The sequence below is a fragment of the Dasypus novemcinctus genome, chromosome 17 (genome assembly GCF_030445035.2).
Source record: "Dasypus novemcinctus isolate mDasNov1 chromosome 17, mDasNov1.1.hap2, whole genome shotgun sequence".
Lineage (NCBI taxonomy): Eukaryota > Metazoa > Chordata > Mammalia > Cingulata > Dasypodidae > Dasypus > Dasypus novemcinctus.
In genome coordinates this window covers 59,707,340-59,728,078 of record NC_080689.1, presented here as the reverse complement: position 1 = coordinate 59,728,078, position 20,739 = coordinate 59,707,340, and the positions used below count along the sequence as shown (strand labels likewise).

At 49.1% G+C, this 20,739-nt stretch overlaps 1 protein-coding gene across 1 annotated transcript in view; it reads left to right on the top strand.

The window, feature by feature from the left end:
* Positions 1 to 18,779, top strand: part of TGFA (transforming growth factor alpha) — a 107,900-nt gene extending 89,121 nt beyond the window's left edge. Inside the window, exons 4-6 of the mRNA XM_004460129.4 lie at positions 10,194 to 10,343; positions 12,966 to 13,075; positions 14,956 to 18,779. Coding sequence (XP_004460186.2) covers positions 10,194 to 10,343; positions 12,966 to 13,075; positions 14,956 to 14,963 — 268 coding nt within the window. The 3' untranslated portion in view covers positions 14,964 to 18,779. The remainder of the gene's footprint in view (positions 1 to 10,193; positions 10,344 to 12,965; positions 13,076 to 14,955) is intronic.
* Positions 18,780 to 20,739: the final 1,960 nt, after the last annotated feature.

The following is a 20,739-nucleotide window of genomic DNA, read 5'->3' as shown; positions in this document are numbered from 1 at the left end:
GACCGAAAAAAAAAAAATAACAGAGATAGCCAAAGGTAGTGCAAACTATGTTTAAACATTTATGCTTTGGATGAACCCTAGGTCATATTTTACATCTCTCTTTAATAAATCCTCACTAGTACCCAACTGCATCAGGAAACAATTGGGCAAACAAGGCCCGAAGACAGTAAAGCTATAGAAGTGCAAGTCTGAGACGCTGTGCACCATTATTTTCCCTGAGGGAGATTCCCTACCGTGCCAGTCTGCTGCGTGCAGAGGCCTTCAAACAAAGGAGAACAGTTGAAGGAAGCCACCCAGGTGACAAGCTTTAAGGGTTTCAGTGTTGGCAACCAGTTTGAAGTTTCTCACCTGTCCAAAACGCTCCTTGGTGACTAACTTCCCTGGCTTAACTTTCCCACAGCAGAGTGCGAGAACAAATTGCCATCAGACCAGGAAAACATTCCACCCGGCCTTGGCCGCATTGCTTTCCAGGGCCACTCTGAAAAGATTCAGACACCCCGAGAGAAGCACGTGCCATCGGGGTGTGAACAGAACGAGCCTGAGTGACCAAGGTCTCAGCTCAGAGTGTGAGCAGGTTTCTCACTGGTCTTGAGCCACTTCCTGTAGATCTAGTGTCCCCTCACCAGCCTGCAGGTGGTGGGGTGCAGGGCTAAGGAAGGTGGGGCATCATTCCCATCAACGTGTCTAGAGAAAGCCCACATCCTCATCCTCTCCCTACCCCTGCCAAAAGCAGGGACTGAGGCAGTCAACAGGGCAGTTAGGAACAGCGGGGACCAGGAGGGTGAAAGCCCAGCTGAGTCACTCATACGAGTGACTTAGCCTTATTAAGCCTCCGTTTCATTGTGTATAAAATGAGGACACTCATTCCTCACAGGATTAGAGTGAAGACTCAGTCACTGCCTACAGGATAAGGCATGTAAAGCTGCGCTGACTGAGACAGAAGCCACTAGGCATGAGGGGCGATTTAAATTATTTTAATGCACTAAGTAATTAAAATGCAATGTCCTAGTCGCATTAGCCACTGTCCAGAACTCAATCGCTCTAAGAGGTGAGAGACTACTGTACTAGCATAGGTGTAGAATATTGCCATCATCACAGAAAGTTCTATGAGCCCTGGAGAACATCCAAGCCCAGGTCCAGCTGCCATCTGCAGCAGCAGCATTGCCATTATTTTCGTTTCCTAGGGCTGCCATACCAGATTACCACAAACTAGGTGCCTTGAAACACAGAAATGTTTCCTCTCCCAATTCTGGAGGCTAGAAGTCTGAAACCAAGATGGCAGCAAGCACAGAGCCTGTGTAGCTCAGTGGTTGAGTGCCTGTTTTGCATGTAAGAGGTCCTGGGTTCAGTCCCCTGTACCTCAAAAAAATAATAGTTTATGGGGAACAGGTATAGCTCAGTGGTTGAGTGCCTACTTTGCATGTATGAGGTCCCTGGTTCAATCCCTGGTACCTCCTAAAAAAACTATATATATGTGTTTGTGTGTGTGTATGTATATACCTCTTCTAGCTTGGGGAGGTTTGCTGGCCATCTTTGGCATTCCGTGGCTTGCAGCTGCAGTAGTTCATTCTCTGGCCATGTTCTCTCTGGTGTTTGTATCCAAATTTCCTTCTTATAAGGATACCAGTCATGTTGCCTTAGGGTCCACCCTAACCTGGTTTGACCTCATTTTAACAAATTGCAACTGCAAACAAGGACCCCCATTTCCAAATAAAGTTTCCTTCTGAGGCACTGGGGGTTAGGGCTTCAACATGTATTTAGGGGAACATCCTTGAACCCCTAAAGGTCGGTCATCATTGTCACCACCAACACAGCAGAGGAGGCTTGTAAGCTCCTGCTGAAAGGAGTGATGAAAGCAGGGTAGACCTGGAAACCCATGGCTGTGCCGTGGGCCCTTACATCAGAGGCGCAAAGGAGCCTTAACCCCACATAGCCCACCACCCCCCTTGGCAGAGGAGGCCTCTGGAGCAGAGAGGTTATAGGACTTGGAGAATTCTATTCTTGGGAGGCAAGAACAAGGTAAATCCAATGCATTTACCAATGGGCTCAGTGCCCCCCCACTGCCACCCCAGTCCTGCAGAATTTCTCCATGTTGAAGGCAAGTTGGGACAAAACATTTCTAAAACCATTTCAGCTAGGTCCTTGGCCCCCCATTCTAAAGACTTTGTCTTGGGGCCTATCCCCAAAGACCTGGCTAAAATCAGGGTGCTAGACTCCTGTCTGGAGACACAATACTGCCATACAAAGACAACATCTATCAAGAGTCTTAAAAATACTCCCATCCTTTTATTTACATCTTATTTATCTTATAAAGCCCTTCCTTTTTATTAGGCACTGTTTCTTGCACTTTACATGATATTAACACATTAATGCTCAAAACAACTCTGTGGGGAAACGGACTTTGGCCCAGTGGTTAGGGCGTCCGTCTACCATATGGGAGGTCCGCGGTTCAAACCCCGGGCCTCCTTGACCCGTGTGGAGCTGGCCATGCGCAGTGCTGATGCGCGCAAGGAGTGCCGTGCCACGCAAGGGTGTCCCCCGCGTGGGGGAGCCCCACGCGCAAGGAGTGCGCCCGTGAGGAAAGCCGCCCAGCGTGAAAAGAAAGAGCAGCCTGCCCAGGAATGGCGCCGCCCACACTTCCCGTGCCGCTGACGACAACAGAAGCGGACAAAGAAACAAGACGCAGCAAATAGACACCGAGAACAGACAACCAGGGGAGGGGGGGAAATTAAATAAATAAATAAATCTTAAAAAAAAAAAAAAAAAAAACTCTGTGAGGTAGGTTTTATTATTATCAGATTTTAAAGATGCAGAAACTAAGACACAAAGAGGTTGTAACTTGACCAAAGTCACACAGGCGGTAACTGGGGAATGGGATTTGAACCCATGGCAATTTGGCTCCAAGGTCTGTGCCCTATTGAAACCACTCCTGGGACCCTGTCCTGAAGTAAGCTGAAATGCGAACAAAGATATGGCTCAAAGATAATCACTGTGGTGTTACATATGATATCAAAATCTAATACAGCCTAAATGGTAAGGAATGCGTGAAGCAAATTGTGATACGTAAATCACAATGCAACCACTGAACGTAATATTTGCAAAGTTTTCTAGTGACGTAGTTAAAGAGTAAAGAGATGCTAAATGAAAAAAGACATAAATCTGTTTCTTAAAACTACGTTAAAACTACATAGAAAGAGTCCAGAAAGAAACATGCCAAAAGGCTTGACATGGCAAAGGACAGAAGGAAACCATTGCTTTCCTTCTTCTCTCTCTCTCCTTTATTATAATTTTATGTGCTTTCCAATTTGCTTGTGATTAACACATTATTTTTCTAGTTGGGGAATTTTTTTCCTAAAAGAAAGACTCCATTAAAAAGTCTTGAAGGGCACTGTGAATCAGGTGCTATAGAAACATAGGGAAGAAACTGAGCGACTCGACAGGACTGAAGGGCCCTAAAACCCTCCGCAGATGAGAATGAAAGGCATCTCATAGGGAATTTAATGAAATGGAGGGAGGCCTACAGCCACAAAGTTTTCTCCTAAGAAAAGCACCAAAACTACCTCCAGACGTAACGGGTAACTAAAAGATCTCCACGGACCTAAGTGGCTAGAGCACTTTGTCTTTTATCTCCAATCATAAATGTTCCCTTTTGCATCTCCAACAACCTCTTTATCCCTCCCGCACAACACTTTCTTTTGCATTTTTTTGTTTTTGTTTTTTGTTTTGGGGAAAGATCCTGAATGTGGTTCTTCTGAGCTTCGTTTTCAGACCTTTTGAAGACAAAACAGCATTCTGGACCTTGGGTCACAAAACTCACTTAAGAGAGATAAAATTGAATGGTCAAATGAAATTTTTTAAATGTTCAGTCTTACAAGTTTCCCACCCCATTTGATATAAAATAATCCCTATTTTGTCCAGATCCACTGTCTTAAACTGGGGTGCAACATCCCCCACTTCCACATCTGCTGTGAGGTGGCCATTTCACAGCCACCACCCTGGGGAAATGGCCGGGAAGAAAGAGGAATGGGAAGGGGCAGACTGAATTTATTGGTCCTTGATTCTGTGTCCTTAAATCAGGGATTCTTAACCTTTTTTGTTCCATGGACCCCTTTCCCAGTCAGGTGAAAACCATGGACCCTTTACTAAGTTCACCCCGTACTGTGTATTATTTAATAAATACATCACACCCACATGAACACGTCCCCACAAGAATAATGTTTTTTTGAATTTCAGTTCAAGCTCACGGACCCCTTGTTAAGAACCCCTGCCTTAAATGACAATTCCACCTCAGTGGTTCTCAGCCTTGGCTGCACGTTAGAATCACCTAAGTACTCAGGCCAACGGGATGGGCACCTCTGGGAGTGTGGCTGTAGCACTGGCATTTTCCAAGCTTCCTGGTGATTCTAACAGCCAGGGTGGGAGGCAGTGCCAGCCTGAGGTCAAGGACAGCACAGCAGCTGAGTCGTGTGAGTCCTTTGCAGTCAGGTGAGGTGATTCTCCTACCCCACCCCCCAGCCTTGTGGGATTTGTGCCTGAAATAATAGGCATAATTAATCTAACATTAATAGAGGCTTGAGAAGGTTTAAAAATGAAAGTATGTCACAACACCTTTTCTTTTTTTCTCTTTCATAAAGAGCAACTAAGAAGCATCCCCATTATTACAAACAATTGGGGAGGAAAAAGGACCCCTAACCCCATCCCAAGGACAGGTAGTCTAGAACTGTCCATCTCAACTTGGGCTGCCCAGTGGGGCCTATGCTGCACTCCCAGGGGTTGGCCAAGGGTGTGGCCTGGACGTAAGGGCTTTGTAAAGCACCCAGGCAATTCATTGGCAGCCGAAGTGGAGAACCATGGCTTCACTGGTAAAAACTCCACAGTGGCTCTCCACTTTGGCTTCATCAGTTTGCCTTTGGCCCTTTCTTTAGAACACCCATGTTTTTCAGGGATTTTTATCTGAAAGGTCTTGGGGGACCCCCGGGCCTTTGGGCCCCGAGCTTTTGTTCCTCCCGGCTGGAGATGAAGCTCAGTGGCTGCTGGAGGCAAGATGACACTATTCACGGAGCTCACCTAGGCATGACCTGGAGTCTCATCGATTAGTCAGCAGCCCAGTGGCTTCCTGTGCCTCCCCACCTTGGGGAAGTTCTCATTCTGAGCCTGTTGGACTCCCTAACTCAATGAGACTGGGATTTGAGTTTTCATACCTGCGTCCCTAAGGTGAAAGAAAGGCATTTCTTGTTGCATGAAGACTTTCCCAATGGGCTGGGCCCTCTCTGCCAGGAGTGGTTTTGGGGCAGGGTTGGTTGTGCAGGGAATGACACACAAGTGGTGAATGTTCCTCTAAGAGGAAAAGCATGCGACATCAGCCAAGTGACCTAGCCCAGGGGAGCTACGATGACACTGTCTGGGGCTTCTTTGCATCCTGCCCCATCAACAGCAGGGAGACCATTTGATGGGGCAGGGAGCAACCTGTCTTTCTTTTGTCTGATGAGGTTTGTGAGTTTATCATTGAATCACTGTTTTAGAGTATCCGCCAAACCATTTGCATTAACCTAAAAAGCTAGCCTTAAAGGTTAAAAATCTTGGTTTCTAAACCTCTAAATGCTTCTGTTACCTTATCCTGTTAAGGTAAGTAATAGTATAACCTCACAAGGCAGTTGTGATTATTGGAATTGAATGAGTTAATTCAAGTAAGAGTTTTTGCCTGCTCTATAGCAGGCATACAGTAAATGTTATATGTTATTAGCGCTTGGCTACCACTATCTCATTTAAAGTGGTTTTTGCTGGCCCCAGCATTGCTTTATTAAATCCATGTGACTTTCAGAACCTAATGGTTGGTGAGGTGTTAGAATCCTCCTCTTCCAAGGCCTGCCAGGTAGAGAAGGAACATTTCTTTTTTTTTTTTTTAAAGATTTACTTATTTATTTCTCTCCCCTTTCCCCCCACCCCTGCCCCAGTTGTCTGTTCTCTGTGTCTATTTCCTGTGTCTTCTTTATCTGCTTCTGTTGTCAGTGGCACGGGAATCTGTTTTCTTTTTGTTGCATCATCTTGTTGATATTAGCTCTCCGTGTGGGTGGCACCATTCTTAGGCAGGCTGCACTTTCTTTCACACTAGGTGGCTCTCCTTATGGGGTGCACTCCTTGCGCATGGGGCTCCCCTACGCGGGGGACACCCCTGCGTGGCACGGCACTCCTTGCGTGCATCAGCACTATGCATGGGCCAGCTCCACACGGGTCAAGGAGGCCCGGGGTTTGAACCGCGGACCTCCCATGTGGTAGATGGATGCCCTAACCACCGGGCCAAGTCCACTTCCCTAGGAACATTTCAAGCTCTGTGAAACTGTTGTGCTGGGTTTGCTCTCCTATAGCCTGGACCTTTAAAAAAATCCATGCAAATCCTCATTATACTACCTGTATTAATTGGCCAAATGTGTGGTGGTGCAAAGTACCAAAAATCTGTTGGCTTTTATAAAGGGTATTTATCTGAAGTAAAATCTTACAGTCCCAAGGCCCTGAAGAGTCCAACTCAGGATACCGTAAGAGGTACTTTCTCACCAAAGTCTTTTGCCACTTGTTGAAGCAGGATGGCTGCCCATCTCTGGTAAGGGTGCAGCTTTCCTCTCTTTCAGCTACAGGCTGGCATAGGATTTTTTTCTTTCTGAGCTTTCTCAGCCCTGCAAACTATCAGGCAAATGGTTCATCTCTCCCCAGGGTTCCAGGATCAAAACTGACAAAGCTCTCTCTCTTTTCTTCTATATCTTCTTACATGTGTCTTTTTCAGTGAGTGTCAGTTTCTATAAGCCCACCAAGGATGTGGTGTCTCAACCCCGAGTCACGCCCTACTGAAATGGTTGAATCAAAGCCCTAATCTTGATTAATCAAGTAAACATAAAACCTTTGGTTTTAATACAATCAAAAGGTATCACACCCAGAGGAACAGACCAGTTTACAAAAATAATCAATATCTCTTTTGGAATTCATAAATAATAGCAAACTGCTATGCTACCCTTCTCTAGGAGGAACCAATGTTAAGACTGAGAAGTCCTATTGGCTTGGCTGCAACTTCTCTCTAGAAATCTAAAAATCTGCCCCCAAATCCAGGCTCTTCAGTGTTTCACCAGAGTTTTTGCAGACTGAAGACCTAGGCCCAGCTCTGCAGGAGTATGGAGGGGCAGGCGTAGTCCTAAAGGTGTTCAAAGGAGGTGAAGAGGTTAGGGAGAACCCTTGAAGGAGCTATGGAGAAGGGCTGGATGGGTGACTGAGTGAATGAGCCTATGCATTACTTTTTTTCATTTGGAGAATGAGGTCTTTGAGACACATCTGAAAAAAGTGAGGAACAATATTCCCCAGTGAGAAGATAGTAGGAGTTGAGAAGGCAAGTGGAGGGTAATCATTCATTCATTCATTCATTCAGCAGGCATGTCCTGAGAGCTGTGCTAGCACTTTGCTAGGTGCAGAGTAGATACTTAACACGGGGCTAATGGGGGACAGCTACTAGCTGGAACCCAGATGATGGGAGATATAGTGGAGGGGGTGGGTTAGAGCCCCACAAATGGGGTATCATATCAAACAGAGCAAGCCCACAGGGATAGCCACTACTCAGGGATGCCCTCTGAAAGCTAGGGTAGCCTGCTGGGTGCAGGCGAAATGATGGGCTGGAGGAGGAACCCTTTGTAGGTTTTTCTTTAAACATCACAGCTCGGGTTTTTGTAGCTCCTAAGCCTCTTGCTTGTCGTCTCCCAGCCTCTAGTGGGAAGGGGCCAATGTCATCTCTGTTTTCTCTACAACCTACAATGTTTCTTGCTTTCTTTCTTTTCTTTCCTTGGCTTAATGCAATTTTGTTATTAAAACCAAACCAGGAGCAGATATAGCTCAAGTGGTTGAGTGCCTGCTTCCTATATTTGATCCCTGGTACCTCCTAAAAACAAAAACAGGCAAACAAATAAAAAAATCAACTTTCATTGGGGAGCAGGTGTAGCTCAGTAGTTGAGTGCCTGTTTCCTATGTACAGGGGTTCAATCTCTGGTACCTCCTGAAAAAAAAACAAAGCCTTCCCCTGCTTCCCCTACCTCATAGCCTCTTAGCATCCTCCCTCCCAACCCAAGTCTATAAGAGTCGGATTCTTTTCCAAGTCTTCTTGCTATAGATCCCCTCTCCTACTTTTTTCCTCCCCCCTCTGGGGCCACCCTCTTCTCCTCGGATCTGTAGAGAACTCTACCTGGCATTTTCCATCCTCTTGAAGGTCTGGCCCTTATCAGCTTCCTTACTTTCCAAAGACTCAACCCCTTTGCAGCCTTACTGAACCCAAAACTCTCAAAACTCTTACCCCCTTTCAGGATCCGAGAGTAAACTAAAAGCCAGCTTTGCTAAAGAGCTTAATCTATGACACTGTTATCTGGATTCCTGTTTAGAGTGCCGGGGAAGCAGCCTAGTAGATGAGAAAGCCCAGACTCTGAGATCAACAGATCTAGGTTCAAACTCACCTCCTGTCCCTAGCAGAGAGTGGACGCAGGCACGGGACTGGAAGTTTCAGGGTAAGGATTAAATGAGGAGATGTATGTTGGACAGAAAATAACCCTTTACAGAAAAACAAGTGCCTGAATTCAAACGGAAAACAATACCATTAAATAGATACGTTAACAATTGGCCTTTGGGATCAAGACTTTTCCATGAAGCAGCAGTCAAGACAGACAGCTGGGATGTCCTGGTGTCCAGGTCATAGCCTCGAGCTGCGGTTTTTTCCAACATCTCCTGTTGGCCATAAATCTTAAGTCCCGTTATTTTAACATTAAAATAATTAATCTTTTTTTTTAACACTGGTGAAAATCCATACTCCAGGGAAATATACTGTCGTTTGTCCTGTGGCCCCAAATACCCTCCTGACAGTGGGGTCTAGCAGCCCAAGAGTACAGGTTCAAGGCAATATCAAATCTAATATACCTGGGGCCAGCTCTAGCACAACAGCAGGCACACCAGGAGGGCTAATCCCCTTGTTCTTCAAAGGCCTTTTAATCTAAAAATGAAGGTGACAGTTGTCTAGTTAAACCAAAGGTGGACATACAGATGGACTCTTAAAAAAAAAATGTTTAGTTGTCATTGCATATGTGGGTGAGGGAACAAATTTTAAACCAGAGTGTGATGTTTATTGCATATTGTGAGCCTCCAGCCTCAGTTAGAGGCTGCTCCTCTGTCGTGTGGGAGGAGGCCTCCCCACTGAGAAGGGGATGGTGATCAGACATTTCTACTGACAGTAGAAAGAGTCACCCCCCATACAACGGACCTCTCCTTGGAACATGCCGGGGGAGTGTGTCCATCCCGTCCCTGTGGCTAGAACACATCCAGAAGGGGCCATGAGGCAAGAACCACTTGGCCGCCCCAGGACTGGGGGGCAGCAGGAGGCAGCTCTAGGTCAGAACTAGATGGAAAGCAGCATCAGCCCTCACCACTTGGCAGGTGGCTGTTATTCAAATGCCATAAAGTCAGCTAGTGATAACATCACCTTATGTTAATACGGCCCTTTACAGTCTACATGACCTCTTTGGTGCTCTTACTACTCCTGTGCTGGAGCTGCTGTTGGAACAAGGAGACCGGGGTTCCCCCAAAGAGTCGTGACCTCTCAAGGTCTTCAAAGACCAGGTAGCGGGGCCAGGCCTCCTTCCAGGCTGCTGCAGCGGGTGCCCCTGCTTACGGGGCACTCAGTAAACACACGAGGGACTAACTAAACTTTATGAAGGAGATAAAAAAGCAGACCACAGCCTACCTCTCCAGCTGGGTTAGCCTGTTTACTTCCCCTCGTCATCAGAAATTCTGCACACACACACACATTTGGTTTTAAAAATAACCCGGATTTTTATGAACTGCAAAACTGTGTTGCGTGTCATAAACACGTTTGCCGCCTTCTTCATTCCCCCCTGAGAGCTGGCATAGCAGCAACAATAATGAAATACTTCAGCAGCACATTTCATCCCCAGGATATACAGCCAATTCGCTACCCCCCGATCTCCAAGCCAGAGGTGCCTGTGGCCGGCAAGTAGGAGTTACTTCACTGGCACCTTTGCCTCCAATAGCCGAGGCTGGAGGGTGGCCTTCGGGCTCTTCCTGTGGGCCATGGCTCCTGCCAGCCCAGCCCACCCTGGAGAGCTGGGGGGAGGAGGCCACCTGTCGGGAAAGCGTGCTGACGTCCTCTTCTCCCCCAGCTGCCACTCCGGCTACGTCGGCGCGCGCTGCGAGCACGCAGACCTCCTGGCCGTGGTCGCCGCCAGCCAGAAGAAACAGGCCATCACCGCCCTGGTGGCGGTGTCCCTCGTGGCCCTGGCTGTCCTCATCATCGCGTGTGTGCTGATACAGTGAGTATTTGCTGCCCCTGAGCCGGTTCCGCTGCCCATCCCCACTCCCCGCCAGGGACATCTGCGGCGTGTCCAAATGGCAGAGTGACCTCGGCGTGGCTTGTTGCTGTGAGGTCTCATCAGTGTCATCAGCGCAAGCCAAGAGGACGTTGGTGATCGTGGCTTGGCGTGGCAGTCACTCTGTGTGGTGGCCACGCACCCCAGGAGGTTCCCCTGTTGGGTTTGGCGGCTTAGAGAGCCGTGATGGGGCCTGCGGGTGCTCCAGGGGGCACTGGAAATGGCTCCCGGCCTCCTCTGGGCAGTAGCAGAAGTGCTTTCTCTCTGCAGAAGGCACTTTGCAGATCCTAAGGCCAAGTCGAGGGCTAGAAGTGCTTATTATGACAGGCTGGAGGGGAAAGCGGACGTGGCTGAAGAGGATAAGCTCCTGCCTCCCCTGTGGGAGGTCCCAGGTTTGGGTCCCAGTACCTCCTGACACAAACAAAAATGAACACGTAGCAAAACAAACGAAAAAATCAACTGAGGGAAGCCGCTGTGGCTCCATGGTTGAGCACCAGCTTCCCACCTACGAGGTCCCAGGTTCAATCCTTGGCCCCTGGTACCTCAAAAAATATATATATATGACAGGCTGGAGGACCCCCTGCCTGCACAGCCCTTCTCCTTCTCCACTTCTCTGCCCATCCTCACCCTCCAAAACTCAGTTTCTCTGTCGCATCTTCCTGGAGGCCTTCCTGAGCCCTAGACTGACAGACACCCTCTCTGCGCTGGCCCGTTTCTCCCTGCTGCTCTGCTGTGCGAGCGGGAGGCCCCACCCGGGACAGCACCTGCCTTATTCCCTGGAGGTAGCGGAGGAGTCCCCTCGGGGAATAGCTAGCTAATGGGAGGCACAAGGACCTCTCTGATCAGCTCAAGGCTGCTGGTCAGTTCAGGATGAAACCAACCCCTGGCAGAGGCAGCAAGTGGTGGACGGGCCACTCCAGCCAGGACCGGGGTCATCAGCAGAGCGTAAATGCAGGAAGCCAGGCTCGAGCCCTCCCAAGGATGCTGGGATTTGGGCACATAAATAAAAGTCTCTATCTGTGTTTGTGCCTATTGGGACATCTAAAGCCCATGCTTCTGGCTCTGGTAGCAAATGGGGTGGCTCTGAGAGCCCCAGCTCGTCGGCAGCAGCCACAGCCTGCCCACACCTATCCTTTGGTCCAAGCCAGCATCAGGTGGTGGGGGTGAGGTCCGAACTGGGCCAGCCTTTCCTGAAACCCCAGGCAGTAACTCTTCCACTCCCAGGTGTCTTGGGAAAACAAGTGGGGACAAGCAGCTGCCGGTTCAGCCAAGGGCCTGGGGTGGGCTGGGGCCTCGAGCAACCAGAGAGGCCCCTGATGTCCCTCTCTCACAGCCTGCTAGCTGTGTGTGCCCTTCCGTCGCTTCCGTGGCCCTGTTTCAGCGGCCGAGAGGGTCCCGGGGCCGTAGGATCAAAACTGGATTCCCAGAGGGACTTAAAAGCTCATGTTGCCAGAGTCTCTGGAGACTGGCAAGAGCTAAGATGCCTGGACAGTCTCTCCCACTCCCAGGGAGGTGGCCCGACCGTGCTCTCCTCTGTCCCCTCCCAGCCCGTCCCTGGCAGAGGCCAAGTGCGGAATCCTGGAGCCAGGGAGTCCATCCTCAGCCCGCCGGGCTGCTGGGTGGCTTCCAGCTCTACCTGCCAGACCTCCAGCCACACTGGCCCCGCTTCGGGGTCTGAGGGTGGTGGGACCAAAACAGGAAACTTTGGGGGATACCCCAGGGCAGAGCCAAGAGAAAAGTGAAATGCCACCCTGGCGCCAGGAGGGAAGCACGGCAAGCACAGCAGCGAGTTTCCTTCCTCGCCTCTGTCTTCAAGCTCACGTCAGCCAGGAGGCTCCCCCACCCGTGGATGCCTGGGCTGTACATTAAGGGCAGAGGGAGTGGCGATGCCCACGTCCATGGTCCCCCGAGGGAGGCCGCCACCACTGGCTCTAGGTAATCGATGTCTCACTCAGTGCTTTCTTCTCACATCTGCCTTGAGGTTCCCTGGTTCTTTTTTATGCTAACTCTGAAAACTGTTCATTCCTGCCCATCGACGGAGGTGGGACCATTTATGATCTTGATTCTGCAGGACTCTGACCCCACAGAGAGGTTGGGTTTCCCACTAGAGAATTTTAGTGCTCAGAGAAGGATTCAAGAGACAAAGCTATTGGGAGCCACGGCTCATTCCCTACTCCTTTTCAGGGCTCAGTACGGCCCATCCAAGTTCCCTGCTTTGTTGCTGGCAATTCCTGCCAGCCCTAGGTGCACTCGTCCCAGTCCTGACAGCCGCGCCGAGGCTATGACTTCATTCATGGCGTCGTACAATGGGTTCTTGATGGAACAAGCCGTGGGGTGGTGGCCCGGGTGCCCTGTGAATCCAGAGCTGGGCTATGGAAACGGAGCTGGGACTGCGGGACATGGGGAGCAGTCAGCTGGTGTTCTGTTGTTGGCCAGAACGGGGCCCAAAGGAGCCCCCCCACCATGGGCCCTCAGCCCCCTGTGTGACCCGTCCCTCTGGAGCCCCCCACAGAAAGGCTGATTTAGAGCCGGCCCCACACAGACGTGCTCCCTGCTTCTTTGCAGCTGCTGTCAGGTGCGGAAGCACTGTGAGTGGTGCCGGGCGCTCGTCTGCCGGCACGAGAAGCCCAGCGCCCTCCTGAAGGGAAGGACTACCTGCTGCCACTCAGAAACAGGTAAGGGGCTGTGGCAAGGAGCGGCCTTTGCTCCCTTTGGAGGCACTCTTGGGTGGAAGGTCATAGCAGAAAGTTCTGAAGCATAAACTAGACTGAGGAGGGAGCAGGAGGAGACCGTTTTATGCTACCAAGTCTGGTGTTTTCACTTTTGTCCTCATGAGATCTCTGACAAGCTGCTTAACCTCTCTGAGCCTCATTTTATAAGAATAGTATTTTTCAAAGACCATTGTGCCAAATGAATGAGTACTGATGTAAAATAACCTAGTGTGGTGTTTCACAAGTTGTAGACACCCAAAAGATGTTCGGCCTCTTTCTTTTGGGAAAGTCACTATTTCCCCTTTTCATCATCAGTGAAATGTGGGATTTGGCTATAGAACATCTCCAAGGTCCCAGCAGACAATTAGATTCTATCATCCTCATTAAGTCTATCATCATTTTATGAGTATTGTCACCGACGTCCATGGAGGAGATTATTGAACATCTTGGATTTGGAACCAAACTCACACCTGGATGTATTGCTCTTTTATCCAAACAAGCCCTGGAAACGCTCACATCAACAAGCCTTTCTGGGTGGTTTTTTGACAAATGTAGTCCATAATAAACTTTTCCAGAACTAGTGGGCTCTTCCACTCTGGGGTGTCCTTCTCTAGTACACAGTTGACATTCGAGCCTCCGGGTTGCGAGGGGAGGGGAGGGATGCACCTGGGCAACTGGAGCCCTCACATTTCCATTAAACCTCATGATAATCTGACATGAAGGGAGCTGGAGGCCAAAGCCATCACTGACTTGTTCTTCATTTCAATAATCATAATAATTGTGCATGAGCAGTTCTTTTCATCTGGAAGTCTAACAGCTCTGGAGGATGCTGATCCACTTAATCCTCACAAGGGCTTTAGGGCGGTGATTTGAGAGTGATATGGGTGCAGTGAGTCTGCGGAAGGCCTGCTTGGGTCCCACCATGAATCAGGGAGGTAGAATGAGCACCAGGGCCTCTGAAGGCCCCACTCACATTTCCCTCCCACTAGCTCAAGGGGTCCATGCATTGACCTAGGAAAGGTCAGTATTTTTTCCTTTGTCTTTTAGCACCAATAGAAAGCTTCTTTACATGGTTTAAGAAAATTTTCACTAGACCTAGCATTTGTCTGCCCCTCAGCAGAGTCATTTGGCATGGAGTAATTTTCTTGCGAATGTCACATCTCCTCCACCCACATTTGAGATGTTAGGTTTGAGCCTGGAGAAGGGTCTGGCCTAACAGAGATGGCCCCCAGGCTGGACAAGACGATGCGTGCCTCCACGATAGCGGACCTGCTGGACGCAAAGGGCAGGCGAACCGGGAGGCTCCCGTGGGAGCCTCGTTGGAGCAGACCAGCTGCGCAGCCCCACAGCCCAGCTAGCGCGCTCCCCTCCCACCACTAAAGGAACCACAGGTGGGCCAGGGCCAGAGGACGCCCAGGCTGAGCTGGACTCGAGAGCTGCTGGGGACCATTCCCACGTTGCCTCACTACTACAGTGACAGAGGACACCCTACAGGCTCTGCCCTTGGGGAGATAAATGAGGCGAAGCTATTCTGACACCAGAACCCCGCACCAGCTCACCATCTGCCCACCAAGCCACCCCTCCCAGGGAGCTGCCCATAGGCCGCGCTGAATTGTCTTCTGGTCGAATTAAGGCTCTCACAACAGGGCGTGTCCCGTTCTCTTTCCGATACAACTCAGAAAGGCTGAGTGCAGGTGAACCAGCGGTATCTGGACTCAAACCTGACTGCCCAAGAGAATCTGGTGTAGTTGGCTCACACCATCACCAAGTTTCTGCCCCAAGCTTGTTTCCCAGAATGGCCGGGCTCTGGCCCACAGTGACTAACCTGTTTTTCTTCCTTCCAGTGGTCTGAGAAGCCGGAGGAGGCGTTCAGCCAGGTGGACTGCGGCGGTCTGACGAAGAAAGGGCTTCTTCCGGACGGCCCCGCGAGGGAGGCCCGGGCCCGCGGGCACACCTTTCCTCCTTTGCCTGAAACCGCCTGTGCGGCCTTTTTGTCTTTTGTGGGCCTTCAAAACTCTGTCAAGAACTCTGTCTGCTTGGGGTTATTCGGTGTGTCCTAGAGAAGAAATCGGCAGGCTGCGATTTAAAGGCCGGTCAAGAGAACTGCCAGGAGGTGGACTTCGCGTTTACATAGGTCAGGAGTGGGCATCGGTTCTGGGTGTGCGTCCAGCGGTCTGTAGATGGCTTCTGCCGGTCATGGATTCCAGGCTGCACTTCTTTGCAAAGGGACCATCTGTCCAGAGCAGTATCTTACCATTATTACCAGTTTTTCTCATCTGCATATTGGGGAAGAAGGTGGAGAAAGCGTAACTGCTTACCGTTATGAGCAGACACCAAGCTTCAGAGGTCCTCTGTCCGTGGGACCCTCAACTGGATGACGCCTTCTGCAGACACAAGCTGCCCAAGACCTACCCAAGCTGTCGCCACCCTTGGAGATAATTTCTTATTTATTACATGGATGACGGTTTTATTTTTAATCTCCAAAGTCAGTATACAAAGCATAATTATGCTTTTTAATTAATTATGTATGGATTGTTGCCTGAAAAGTTATACTGATGAGAAATGTCTGGTGTCTTTTGGACAGCTCAGACTAGGACAAAGCCACCTGGGGAGGGAGGTGCAGGGATGAAGTCGGCTCATGAGTTACTGGTGGGAGCAAAGATTGGGGTTGGAAAGTGGTGCTGTTTAAGACACAGAACAGGTAAATGCCCCGGATACGTTCTGGTTAGAAAACTTAGCAAATCTAGCAGCAGGAATCTGTCACTTCTGCGGGGGGGCAGAGAGAAAGCAGGTGCCTGTGTGGGCATCTACATAGGACGAACACAGCCCATGCTTTACTGCCTGATTTTTCATTGTATCATCAACTTCCTAGTGAGCCCTCCAACAGCGCGTTTAGAAATAGGGCATAAGCAGAGAGCTGTGGGCTGAAAACAAGAAAGGGGGATCCAGCCTTTTTTTTTTCCACTTTGTTGCCTCGTGGGTTTGTTGCTTTACTTTTAAAAGGAGAAATTTAACTTTCCTATTTATTTTCAAGCATTAGGAGGGACATTCCAGTGATTATTCTCTTTTCCATTCAGGATGCCAGTTTCATTAACAAAAACACTAGCAAGCCACCTCGGCCATGTGGGTCTCAGAGAAGGAGAAAGTGTTCTTGGAGCATCTGGGTGACTTCTGACCTCCTGGGCCACCCTGGGCCTGTGGGAAACAGGGGTTCCCTCCATATGAATAGAGGGTAGCTCATCCCCAGGAATACATTAAAATTTGAATAGAGAATAACAATGAAAAAATAAGTAAACCTCTCCTTATGTGAAGATACCTTTTATTCACTAATATTTGAAAAAACGAAAGATTTCTCCTATTAACCCTTCAGTGCACCTAGCTCTTCAAAGGTTGTGAATGGGACCTTTACAGTATGTCAGGTTGGCTTGAAATTTCTGTCAAAAAGTCTGTCCTCCCCTTAATTTTTCTTTCCCCATCTATCTATTCCTATGAACTTTTCCCTTAATTTTCTAGAATTGAGACAATTATATGACCTGGGTCTTAACTTTGGCATTTTTCTCTCGTGATGCTGCACCCAAGAGCAGACATTGGGTCTGTTCACCAACTACTCCAACAATGTAATTGGCACAACTCCCAGGTTTAAGTGAGAAAATAAAATTCCTTGGGACTGTCCCCCAGCAGTGGATATGTGGGTGAAGGCTTGACTATACAGAGCACCTGGCTCAGAGACCAATCAAATGGATGTGGGTTCTAGACCAGTGTGCACGCGCCTTCCTCGTTAGATTCTCCTGAGAATGTGAGATTCTGGTTCAGAGAAACTAAGGAAAGTGGAGTAGCAGCACTTGCTTTTAACTGGAGTTCCCATTTTTATTTTAGGACAATCTTGTTTCAGTCCTTTAGAGACGACCTGAGGTTGGATTGTCTTTGAAATGTGAAAATGTTTTGTGGAAGGGGGGTTTTCTTCGCCTAATGCATGGAGTGATCCACGTTCAACCAAAAGAACTTCATTGATAATTGGCATCTAAGAGCCTTGGTGGAGGTAGGAGAAGCTAAGAGAGCGCAGACAGCGGAAGCAGAGAGAACCTTCTCCGTTCCCTGTGGGGACTTCATATTTGGTGTGTGAGTGTTCTGCCCACATGTCCAGCAAGTCACAGCTGCCGATGCCTCCTCCTCTCTCCTGTGCAGCCACGCAAGGCACAGCCTCAAATGTGCAGTCCTCTGTAAACCAGCAGGGCTAAAAAGGGTTGGAAGCAGGGGCCGGGGCCCAGGAGGCCTGGCCGGTCTTTCATCCACTCCATAGGATCGTGGAGCCTTGTTTCTTTGGTGATGTCTCTTTTAGAAATCAGATGGTTGACAAGCCATTGGACCTTTGTGCCATTTCATAGCATTCCTACTTCTTTGGTTCAATGTAAAAATGCTCCCTTTTCAGGTTAAAGGATGCCTCTTCTAGTCCCTCTCTGCAGATTCTAGGGCTTCCTTGCTCTTTAGAAAGCCAAGTGTTGATTATGGTTAGGGAATCATTCTGGAGGCCTGAACTGGTAAGGACGCACATACCTTGCAGTGGGAAATACAGCCATTTCCAGTGTCCTGGGAGACAATGAAAAGCCATCAGGGGGTGGGGGGTGATAGAAAGGCCGCCAACTCTGTGATGAAGCCTGGTCTGGATTCTCCCGCCACCCTACCGGCTGAGACTTCCTGAAATACTGACAGGAAACGTTTGCTTCTAGATGGGAAGATATACCACAGCCAAGCCCAACCTGGACACGCCTGGACCCAAGCCAGGGATGAGCTCACAGCTGGGGCCCAGCAGGCAGAATGGGCCAGGGTCCTTTCTCCTAAGAAAGGAGGAAAAGGTGGGAATGACACCTACCCACACTGGCGAGGGAGGAGAATGTGTGGTTCTGGAGCTTCTTGGGAGACTGCTCCCTGCAGGTAGAGAAGACTGCCTGGCATCCGGGTCTCTCCAGGGCGTGGTCGACGTCCAACCTAAAGACATGATCAGTAATGGGCATCCAAGGATGGAAAAAGGCACGTGGGCTGCTGGTTTACTTTTCCAGGCAGCTTTGGCAGGGAAGATAGATGCAAACACTGCTCAGGAGACACCCCACCCCACCCCCCCATCCCTTTGTCGGGTCCAATCCGCCCTGCCCGAGAGGGTGTGACGATTAAAGGCCCAGAGGACCAAGGGGACGTCACAGAAACAAGGCAAACCTGCATGTTTGTTTTTAATGTTCTAACACGAGAACTTGTTCTCTCTAGTCACTGATTCCACCAGGCTTTTTAACTGATCTAGTGGTACACATACACAGTACTGAGAAGTAACCCCTCTTCCTAGTAAAATAACTTACTGAAATGTTCAACTTTTCATTATCTTTATTATAACAAACCTGATGCTTTTTTTTAAGAACTTGTTACTCTGACTTCTGTATATGTTGCACTGAAAAGGTTAATATTTAATGTTTTAATTTATTTTGTGTGGTAAATTAATTTTTGATTTCTATAATGTGTTTGTGTGATTAGCAGTTCTTTTCCTTAATATCTGAATTGTAGTTATTTAAATAGTGAGCAATAGAAAATGCAATTATGTTTTTCCAGTAATTTGCATTATTGTCCAGTTGTACTGTACCTTGTTTGGAAGGATGAAGGAATGAATTCTTTTTTTCCTAAATGAAGACTGGGTCTTTTCTTTAATGATATCGAAATATTATTGAAGCAAATTGGGACTTTTCTCTGCAAATGTGAGTTACGGGGAAAAAATTAGAGGATCTTTTGCAAAATGTCGTAGTCCTTAAATTAACCATAGTTCATCCCTGTCTACTTGCAGAAACCAAATTCTCTGAGGTTCTTCCCAATTTAGAAGTATTTAATAAAAATAAATAAAGACAAAAAAAAAAAAAAATAGAAGTATTTAATACAGTGTATCCAGCAATGTGCTAACTGATGTGGGGGAAACACAAACTAATTGACATCTGGCTATGAAGACAGACTGACAGGCAGGAAATAATTCTGACTCTTTTCTAGACAAAATGACATTATAAAGTAGAGGGTATGGACTAGAGCAGTGATTCTCAAAGTAGGGTCCCCAGACCCCCAGCATCAGTGTCACCTAGGGTCTTATTAGAAATGCAAATTCTCAGACCCCATCCCAGACCTATTACTTCTGGGGATCGTGTCTTTTAACAAGACCTCTGGGGTGATTCTGATACACAGTTTATCCCTTAGAGTTCATATTTAGTAGCCATGAGAAAGTATGGCCTTTGAATTAAGGCCTGCATGGTTTGGATCTTGTCTGCTCAGCCTGCTTGAAGGAAAAATAAAACAGGCTTGCCCATCCCCACTTGGGATACAGTGGCATGTATCCCAGGCCACTGTCCAGTTTCTAAATGTAAAGAGTTGTTCTAAAACTGCCTGTATTCCATGGCATTCAGCTGCTACACTTCTGACTCCTGTGTGGGCCTCACCTGTGCCATCACATCTGAAGCGTTCACAGAGGAGTGGAGAGTGACATCATTGCTGAATGGCTTGGGAGCTTGGTCCCCACGGAAGGTTCGGCCCTTTGCAAGGATGAGCATTTAACCTGTTGTCCAGGCCCCAGGGCACTTGAGATCGTCCTAGCTTACTGGAAGATGGAAACCCTGCTGGCAAACTTCTTGGGCCAAATTCCCTGGCCTGGCCTCTGTCTCTTAGGAGAACCTTCTACCTCTTAGGAGAGGGAGGGTGACACCTACTGCCCTACTTGGTCGTTCCTCTCATGGCCCTATTCAATCTTCAGGGCCATCCCAGGCCGTATTTCTAACCTGTGGGGTTTTCCGCTCAACCCCGACTCTGCACTGATCTCCAAGCCCTCCTCCTTCCCTGCCTGTCTGCCTGCCACAACCTGCATCCAGTGGCCATTCAAGTCAGGTGCTCTGGACAGTCCAAGAAAGGAAGGACCCATCCCAGGAAAAAGCACCTGTGACCTTCGAGTCAAGCCGGACCTTCACTCATTTGTCCAGATGACTCACAGTGCTCCCAGGGGGTCCCACTTATGCCCTGAGGCTAGGTGACCTCCCAGGCAGAGAGAGGCCCCTGGTGAGCCAGAGCAGGGCCTGGAAGACCTTCGGGGACAGGGCCACTTCGGGCATTCCAACCACCTCATTATCTCCTGCCTGCGTAGGAGTCCCACCTGGTGCGCCAACCTCCATCCTCCCACAGCTCCCTTCTCGAGGTAACCTTGTAAGCATAGACTTGCATCTCTCTTCTCTGCTTGCTCAGGATTCCTGGGGCTGGAGGGGGATCTCAGGCCCTGCTCAGCCCCCTACTCGCCTACCTGCTGGCATTAGCACCTGGGCTTGACCATCTTCAGGAGGTTGCAAGTGGGGCCTGCAGTGGGAACGACTCTTGAGAGGGCCTTTTCGGGCCCGCCCCACACCCCATGGAGCTTAGATGTGCCTGTTAGCTTCTGCCCTCCCAGGTCCATGCGCCCCCTTCTGTGCCCCGCCCTGTGTCCTGGGAGGCTGGCTCTAGTCATCCTTTGCCCTCTGGCTCTGGTCTCGCCAGTGGGCAGGACTGGCAGGAGATCAGGGATGGGAAGAGGCAGCAATCCAGGTATCTCGCCCCACTCCCTTCCTGCTCCAAGGCTGTGCTTC